Source organism: Ascaphus truei, chromosome 18 (genome assembly GCF_040206685.1).
Source record: "Ascaphus truei isolate aAscTru1 chromosome 18, aAscTru1.hap1, whole genome shotgun sequence".
Taxonomy (NCBI): Eukaryota; Metazoa; Chordata; class Amphibia; order Anura; family Ascaphidae; genus Ascaphus; species Ascaphus truei.
Window position 1 is genome coordinate 29,110,848 of NC_134500.1, and position 10,553 is coordinate 29,121,400.

The following is a 10,553-nucleotide window of genomic DNA, read 5'->3' on the forward strand; positions in this document are numbered from 1 at the left end:
GGCAGGCACAGAGACAGAGACACACACAGACAGGCACAGAGACAGAGACACACACGGACAGGCACAGAGACAGAGACACACAGACAGGCACAGAGACAGAGACACACAGACAGGCACAGAGACAGACACACACACAGCCAGGCACAGAGACAGAGACACACAGACAGGCACAGAGACAGACACACACAGACAGGCAAAGAGACAGAGACACACAGAGACAGACACACACAGACAGGCACAGAGACACACAGACAGACAGGCACAGAGACAGAGACACACAGACAGGCACAGAGACAGACACACACAGACAGGCACAGAGACAGAGACACAGACAGGCACAGAGACAGAGACACAGACAGGCACAGAGACAGAGACACACAGACAGGCACAGAGACAGAGACACACAGACAGGCACAGAGACAGAGACACACAGACAGGCACAGAGACAGAGACACACACAGACAGGCACAGAGACAGAGACACACACAGACAGGCACAGAGACAGAGACACACAGACAGGCACAGAGACAGAGACACACAGAGACAGAGACACACACAGACAGGCACAGAGACAGAGACACAGACAGGCACAGAGACAGACACACACAGACAGGCACAGAGACAGAGACACAGACAGGCACAGAGACAGAGACACAGACAGGCACAGAGACAGAGACACACACAGACAGAGACATAGACACACACAGACAGGCACAGAGACAGAGAGACACACAGAAAGGCACAGAGACAGAGACACACAGACAGGCACAGAGACAGAGACACACACAGACAGGCACAGAGACAGGCACAGAGACAGAGACAGACACACACAGACAGGCACAGAGACAGACACACACAGACAGGCACAGAGGCAGAGACACACCGACAGGTACAGAGACAGAGACACACAGACAGGCACAGAGACAGAGACACACACAGAAAGGCACAGAGACAGAGACACACACAGAAAGGCACAGAGACAGAGACCCACAGACAGGCACAGAGACAGAGACACACACAGACAGGCACAGAGACAGAGACACACAGCCAGGCACAGAGACAGAGACACACAGACAGGCACAGAGACAGAGACACACACAGACAGGCACAGAGACAGAGACACACAGCCAGGCACAGAGACAGAGACACACAGACAGGCACAGAGACACACAGACAGACACAGAGACAGACACACACACAGCACACAGACAGGCACAGAGACACACAGACAGGCACAGAGACAGGCACACACAGCCAGGCACAGAGACAGAGACACACAGGCAGGCACAGAGACAGACACACACAGACAGGCACAGAGACAGAGACACACACAGACAGTCACAGAGACACACAGACAGGCACACAAACAGACACACACAGACAGGCACAGAGACAGAGACACACAGACAGGCACAGAGACACACAGACAGGCACAGAGACACACAGACAGGCACAGAGACAGACACACACAGACACGCACAGAGACAGACACACACAGACAGGCACAGAGACAGAGACACACACAGACAGAGACATAGACACACACAGACAGGCACAGAGACAGAGACACACAGACAGGCACAGAGACAGAGACACACAGACAGGCACAGAGACAGAGACACACACAGAAAGGCACAGAGACAGAGACACACAGACAGGCACAGAGACAGAGACACACAGACAGGCACAGAGACAGAGACACACAGACAGGCACAGAGACAGAGACACACAGACAGGCACAGAGACAGAGACACACAGACAGGCACACAGACAGAGACACACACAGAAAGGCACAGAGACAGAGACACACAGAAAGGCACAGAGACAGAGACACACAGACAGGCACAGAGACAGAGACACACAGACAGGCACAGAGACAGACACACACAGACAGGCACAGAGACAGACACACACAGACAGGCACAGAGACAGAGACACACCAACAGGTACAGAGACAGAGACACACAGACAGGCACAGAGACAGAGACACACACAGACAGGCACAGAGACAGAGACACACACGGACAGGCACAGAGACAGAGACACACAGACAGGCACAGAGACAGAGACACACAGACAGGCACAGAGACAGACACACACACAGCCAGGCACAGAGACAGAGACACACAGACAGGCACAGAGACAGACACACACAGACAGGCAAAGAGACAGAGACACACAGAGACAGACACACACAGACAGGCACAGAGACACACAGACAGACAGGCACAGAGACAGAGACACACAGACAGGCACAGAGACAGACACACACAGACAGGCACAGACAGGCACAGAGACAGAGACACAGACAGGCACAGAGACAGAGACACAGACAGGCACAGAGACAGAGACACACAGACAGGCACAGAGACAGAGACACACAGACAGGCACAGAGACAGAGACACACAGACAGGCACAGAGACAGAGACACACAGACAGGCACAGAGACAGAGACACACACAGACAGGCACAGAGACAGAGACACACACAGACAGGCACAGAGACAGAGACACACAGACAGGCACAGAGACAGAGACACACAGAGACAGAGACACACACAGACAGGCACAGAGACAGAGACACAGACAGGCACAGAGACAGACACACACAGACAGGCACAGAGACAGAGACACAGACAGGCACAGAGACAGAGACACAGACAGGCACAGAGACAGAGACACACAGACAGGCACAGAGACACACACAGACAGGCACAGAGACAGAGACACACAGAGACACACACAGACAGGCACAGAGACAGAGACACACAGACAGGCACAGAGACACACAGACAGGCACAGAGACAGACACACACAGAGACAGACACACACAGACAGGCACAGAGACAGAGACACACACAGACAGAGACATAGACACACACAGACAGGCACAGAGACAGAGACACACAGACAGGCACAGAGACAGAGACACACAGACAGGCACAGAGACAGAGACACACACAGAAAGGCACAGAGACAGAGACACACAGACAGGCACAGAGACAGAGACACACAGACAGGCACAGAGACAGACACACACAGACAGGCAAAGAGACAGAGACACACAGAGACAGACACACACAGACAGGCACAGAGACACACAGACAGACAGGCACAGAGACAGAGACACACAGACAGGCACAGAGACAGACACACACAGACAGGCACAGAGACAGAGACACAGACAGGCACAGAGACAGAGACACAGACAGGCACAGAGACAGAGACACACAGACAGGCACAGAGACAGAGACACACAGACAGGCACAGAGACAGAGACACACAGACAGGCACAGAGACAGAGACACACACAGACAGGCACAGAGACAGAGACACACACAGACAGGCACAGAGACAGAGACACACAGACAGGCACAGAGACAGAGACACACAGAGACAGAGACACACACAGACAGGCACAGAGACAGAGACACAGACAGGCACAGAGACAGAGACACACAGACAGGCACAGAGACAGAGACACACAGACAGGCACAGAGACAGAGACACACACAGACAGGCACAGAGACAGAGACACACACAGACAGGCACAGAGACAGAGACACACAGACAGGCACAGAGACAGAGACACACAGAGACAGAGACACACACAGACAGGCACAGAGACAGAGACACAGACAGGCACAGAGACAGAGACACACAGACAGGCACACAGAAAGGCACAGAGACAGAGACACACAGAAAGGCACAGAGACAGAGACACACAGACAGGCACAGAGACAGAGACACACAGACAGGCACAGAGACAGACACACACAGACAGGCACAGAGACAGACACACACAGACAGGCACAGAGACAGAGACACACCAACAGGTACAGAGACAGAGACACACAGACAGGCACAGAGACAGAGACACACACAGACAGGCACAGAGACAGAGAAACACACGGACAGGCACAGAGACAGAGACACACAGACAGGCACAGAGACAGAGACACACAGACAGGCACAGAGACAGACACACACACAGCCAGGCACAGAGACAGAGACACACAGACAGGCACAGAGACAGACACACACAGACAGGCAAAGAGACAGAGACACACAGAGACAGACACACACAGACAGGCACAGAGACACACAGACAGACAGGCACAGAGACAGAGACACACAGACAGGCACAGAGACAGACACACACAGACAGGCACAGAGACAGAGACACAGACAGGCACAGAGACAGAGACACAGACAGGCACAGAGACAGAGACACACAGACAGGCACAGAGACAGAGACACACAGACAGGCACAGAGACAGAGACACACAGACAGGCACAGAGACAGAGACACACACAGACAGGCACAGAGACAGAGACACACACAGACAGGCACAGAGACACAGACACACAGACAGGCACAGAGACAGAGACACACAGAGACAGAGACACACACAGACAGGCACAGAGACAGAGACACAGACAGGCACAGAGACAGACACACACAGACAGGCACAGAGACAGAGACACAGACAGGCACAGAGACAGAGACACAGACAGGCACAGAGACAGAGACACACAGACAGGCACAGAGACACACACAGACAGGCACAGAGACAGAGACACACAGAGACACACACAGACAGGCACAGAGACAGAGACACACAGACAGGCACAGAGACAGAGACCCCGTGACGCCTCACCGTTAGAGCTGCTCTCACCTTGCTGACCTTGGCCGGGGTGGGCTGAGGGGTCGGGTGAGCCGGCGGGGGCGCGCTCGGAGCGGACGGCTGTGAGGGGGGAGGTGCCAGCGGGATGGGGGGCTGCAGGCTGTGGGGGTTGATCTGGTGGACCTGCCCAGGGGTGGTGACGTTCACCATATCGTTGGTCTGCACCTCGATCTTGTAACCGGGGGGCAGGAAGGTGTTGAACCCCATGATCAGGTCTGGGTGACCTTTAAAAAGCTGAGATACGCGGCTGATCACACCCGGGGTGTCAATACTGCGGGGACAGAAGCACAAAGGGGGTCAGTGTAACCTACATCCTCATCCCAAGGTGACCGTTACCCCCTACCCATCGCAAGGTGACCGTCACCCCCCATCCCATGGTGACCGTCACCCCTCTAACCATCGCACGGTGACCACCACCCCCCCATCCCATCGCACGGTGACCGTCACCCCCCTACACATCGCACGGTGACCACCACCCCCCCTACCCATCGCACGGTGATCGTTCCCCCCCCCATCTCATCGCACGGTGACCGTCACCACCCTACCCATCGCAAGGTGATCGTCAACCCCCCTACCCATCGCACGGTGACCGTCACCCCCCCCTACCCATCGCACGGTGACCATCACCTCCCTACCAAACGCAAGGTGACCGTCACCTCCCTGCCCATCGCACAGTGACCGTCACCCATCGCACGGTGACCGTCACCTCCCTACCCATCGCACGGTGACCGTCACCCCCTACCCATCGCACGGTGACCGTCACCTCCCTACCCATCGCAAGGTGACTGTCACCTCCCTACCCATCGCAAGGTGACTGTCACCTCCCTACCCATCGCACGGGGACCGTCACCCCCCTACACATCGCACGGTGACCGTCACCCCCCCATCCCATCGAACGGTGACCGTCACCCCCCCCCATCCCATCGCACGGTGACCGTCACCTCCCTACCCATCACACGGTGACCGTCACCCCCACATCCCATCGCACGGTGACTGTCACCCCCCAACCCATCGCACGGTAACCGTCACCTCCCTATCCATCGCACGGTGACCGCCACCCCCCTACCCATCGCACAGTGACCGCCACCCCCCTACCCATCGCACAGTGACCGCCACCCCCCTACCCATCGCACAGTGACCGCCACCCCCCTACCCATCGCACGGTGACCGTCACCTCCTTACCCATCGCAAGGTGACCGTCACCCCCCTACCCATCGCAATGTGACCTTCAACTCCCTACCCATCGCAATGTGACCGTCACCCCCCCTACCCATCGCACGGTGACCGTCGTCCCCCCCTACCCTTGGCAAGGTGACCGTCACCCCCTCTACCCATCGCACTGTGACTGTCACCTCCCTACCCATCGCACGGTGACCGTCACCTTCCTACCCATCGCACGGTGACCGCCCCCCCCCTACCCATCACAAGGTGACCGTCACCTCCTTACCCATCGCACAGTGACCGTCACTTCCCTACCCATCGCACAGTGACCGTCACCCCCCCCATCCCATCGCACGGTGCATGTCACCTCCCTATACCATCGCACGGTGACCGTGGAGGGAGGTCCCTGCCCATCGCACGGTGACCGTCACCCCCCCACCCATCGCACGGTGACCGTAACCCCCCCAACCCATCGCAAGGTGACCGTCACCCCCTACCCATCGCACGGTGACTGTCACCTCCCTACCCATCGCACGGTGACCGTCACCTCCCTACCCATCGCACGGTGACTGTCATCCCCCCACCCATCGCACGGTGACCGTCACCCCCCTACCCATCACACAGTGACCGTCACCCCCCTACCCATCACAAGGTGACCGTCACCTACCTACCAATCACACGGTGACCGTCACCCCCTACTCATCGCAAGGTGACCGTCACCTCCCTACCCATCGCAAGGTGACCGTCACCTCCCTACCCATCGCACGATGACCGTCACACCCCCCATCCCATCGCACGGTGACCGTCACCTCCCTACCCATCACACGGTGACCGTCACCCCCACATCCCATCGCACGGTGACCATAACCTCCCTATCCATCGCACAGTGACCGCCACCCCCCTACCCATCGCACAGTGACCGCCACCCCCTACCCATCGCACGGTGACCGTCACCTCCTTACCCATCGCACTGTGACCGTCACCCCACTACCCATCGCAAGGTGACCGTCACCCCCTTCCCATCGCACAGTGACCGTCACCTCCCTGCCCATCGCAAGGTGACCGGCACCTCCCTGCCCAACGCACGATGACCGTCGCCTCCCTACCCATCGCAAGGTGACGGCACCTCCCTACCCATCGCACGGTGACCGTCACCTCCCTACCCATCGCAAGGTAACTGTCACCTCCCTACCCATCGCAAGGTGACCGTCACCTCCCTACCCATCGCACGGTGACCGTCACCCCCCCACCCATCGCACGGTGACCGTCACCCCCCCAACCCATCACAAGGTGACGTCACCTTCCTACCCATCGCACAATGACCGTCCCCCCCCACCCATCGCAATGTGACCGTCACCTCCTTACCCATCGTACAGTGACTGTCACTTCCCTACCCATCGCACAGTGACCGTCACCCCCCCATCCCATCGCACGGTGACCGTCACCTCCCTATACCATCGCAAGGTGACGTCACCTCCCTATACCATCGCACGGTGACCGTCACCTCCCTGCCCATCACAAGGTGACGTCACCTCCCTGCCCATCGCACGATGACCGTCGCCTCCCTACCCATCGCACGGTGACCGTCACCCCCACATCCCATCGCAAGGTGACCGTCAACTCCCTACCCATCGCAAGATGACCGTCACCTCCCTGCCCATCGCAAGGTGACGTCACCTCCCTACCCATCGCACGACGACCGTCGCTTCCCTACCCATCGCACGGTGACCGTCACCTCCCTACCCATCACAAGGTGACCGTTACCTCCCTACCCATCGCAAGGTGACCGTCACCTCCCTACCCATCGCACGGTGACAATCACCTCCCTACCCATCGCAAGGTGACCGTCACCTCCCTACCCATCGCACGGTGACCGTCACCCCCCCAACCCATCACAAGGTGACCGTCACCCCCCTACCCATCGCAAGGTGACCGTCACCCCCTACCCATCGCACGGTGACCGTCACCTCCGTACCCATCGCACGGTGACCGTCACCTTCCTACCCATCGCACAATTACCGTCCCCCCCCACCCATCGCAATGTGACCGTCACCTCCTTACCCATCGTACAGTGACTGTCACTTCCCTACCCATCACACAGTGACCGTCACCCCCCCATCCCATCGCACGGTGACCGTCACCTCCCTATACCATCGCAAGGTGACGTCACCTCCCTATACCATCGCACGGTGACCGTCACCTCCCTGCCCATCGCAATGTGACGTCACCTCCCTGCCCATCGCACGATGACCGTCGCCTCCCTACCCATCGCACGGTGACCGTCACCCCCACATCCCATCGCAAGGTGACCGTCACCTCCCTACCCATCACAAGATGACCGTCACCTCCCTGCCCATCGCAAGGTGACGTCACCTCCCTACCCATCGCACGACGACCGTCACCTCCCTACCCATCACAAAGTGACCGTTACCTCCCTACCCATCGCAAGGTGACCGTCATCTCCCTACCCATCGCACGGTGACCGTCACCTCCCTACCCATCGCAAGGTGACCGTCACCTCCCTACCCATCGCAAGGTGACCGTCACCTCCCTACCCATCGCAAGGTGACCGTCACCCCCACCAACCCATCGCAAGGTGACCGTCACCCATAACCCATAGCACAGTGACCGTCACCCCCCTACCCATCGCACAGTGACCGTCACCCCCCTACCCATCACAAGGTGACCGTCACCTCCATACCCATCGCAAGTTGACCGGCACCCCCCCATCCCATGTTGACCGTCACCCCCTACCCATCGCAAGGTGACCGTCACCTCCCTACCCATCGCAAGGTGACCGTCACCTCCCTACCCATCGCACGGTGACCGTCACCCCCCCAACCCATCACAAGGTGACCGTCACCCCCCTACCCATCGCAAGGTGACCGTCACCCCCTACTCATCGCACGTGGCTGTCACCTCCCTACCCATCGCACGGTGACCGTCACCTTCCTACCCATCGCACAATGACCGCCCCCCCCCACAGATCGCAATGTGACCGTCACCTCCTTACCCATCGTACAGTGACTGTCACTTCCCTACCCATCGCACAGTGACCGTCACCCCCCCATCCCATCGCACGGTGACCGTCACCTCCCTATACCATCGCAAGGTGACCGTCACCTCCCTACCCATCAAAAGATGACCGTCACCTCCCTGCCCATCGCAAGGTGACGTCACCTCCCTACCCATCGCACGACGACCGTCGCCTCCCTACCCATCGCACGGTGACCGTCACCTCCCTACCCATCGCAAGGTGACTGTTACCTCCCTACCCATCGCAAGGTGACCGTCACCTCCCTACCCATCGCACGGTGACCGTCACCCATCGCACGGTGACCGTCACCTCCCTACCCATCGCAAGGTGACCGTCACCTCCCTACCCATCGCACGGTGACCGTCACCCCCCCAACCCATCGCAAGGTGACCGTCACCTCCCTGCCCATCGCAAGGTGACGTCACCCCGCTACCCATCGCAAGGTGACCGTCACCCCCCTACCCATCGCACGGTGACCGTCAACCCCTACCCATCGCACGGTGACCGTCAACCCCTACCCATCGCACGGTGACCGTCACCCCCCTACCCATCGCACGGTGACAGTCACCCCCCCTACCCATCGCACGGTGACAGTCACCCCCCCCTACCCATCGCACGGTGACAGTCACCCCCCCTACCCATCGCACGGTGACAGTCACCCCCCCTACCCATCGCACGGTGACCGTCACCCCCCTACCCATCGCACGGTGACCGTCACCCCCCTACCCATCGCACGGTGACCGTCACCCCCACCCTACCCATCGCACGTGACCGTCACCCCCCCCCCTACCCATCGCACGTGACCGTCACCCCCCTACCCATCGCACGGTGACCGTCACCCCCCCTACCCATCGCACGGTGACCGTCACACAAATATAAAGGCGTTATGGGGAGTCCAGCGTCATGCGCCCAACACACAGTGACAGCACAGCAAGTCTCTCACACACACTGCGGGGTGACAGGTGAGAGCAATAGCCTGCCAGGTTTGTAATACACACGCGCCCCTCTCCACGGCGGAGGGGACAGCTACCCCAGAAGCAGCGCGCATCTATTGCTGTGAGCGCACATCTAACGTTTCAGCATTTGCGTCACTTATTTCAAGGTGATAATCAGACAATGAGCAGAGCTGCCCCCCCTCCCCCTCCCCCTCCCCCTCCCCCTCTCCTCCGCGCGCCCTCCCCCTTGTCCACCCTCTCCCCCCCCCCCCTGCCCCACATACCTCTGAGACTTAAACAGACTTAAACTCCTTCATGATGTCCAGGAAATCATTATAAACCTGCGGCTGGCTGCCGAACTGCAGCTTCACCTGGTCCAGGTAAGACAGGGCGTCCTCCACCTGCAAGAGGGAAGCACGCTCGTAAGAGACCCGCAGAGCGTCGCTCCACTAACCCCTTCCCTGCCAGAGACCCGCAGAGCATCACTCCACTAACCCTTTCCCTGCCAGAGACCCGCAGAGCATCACTCCACTAACCCTTTCCCTGCCACAGACCCGCAGAGCATCACTCCACTAACCCCTTCCTTGCCAGAGACCCGCAGAGCGTCGCTCCACTAACCCCTTCCTTGCCAGAGACCCGCAGAGCGTCGCTCCACTAACCCCTTCCGCCACAGACCCGCAGAGCATCGCTCCACTAACCCCTTCCTTGCCAGAGACCGTCAGAGCATCGCTC

The 10,553-nt window shown here is 58.8% G+C and overlaps 1 protein-coding gene across 1 annotated transcript in view; it reads right to left on the reverse strand.

Annotated features, from left to right (window-relative positions):
* Positions 1-10,115, reverse strand: part of SIN3A (SIN3 transcription regulator family member A) — a 105,073-nt gene extending 94,958 nt beyond the window's left edge. The window contains exons 1-2 of the mRNA XM_075575995.1: positions 10,106-10,115; positions 4,680-4,959 (exon numbers count right to left, since the gene is read on the reverse strand). Coding sequence (XP_075432110.1) covers positions 4,680-4,895 — 216 coding nt within the window. The 5' untranslated portion in view covers positions 4,896-4,959; positions 10,106-10,115. The remainder of the gene's footprint in view (positions 1-4,679; positions 4,960-10,105) is intronic.
* Between the last annotated feature and the right edge of the window lie 438 nt (positions 10,116-10,553).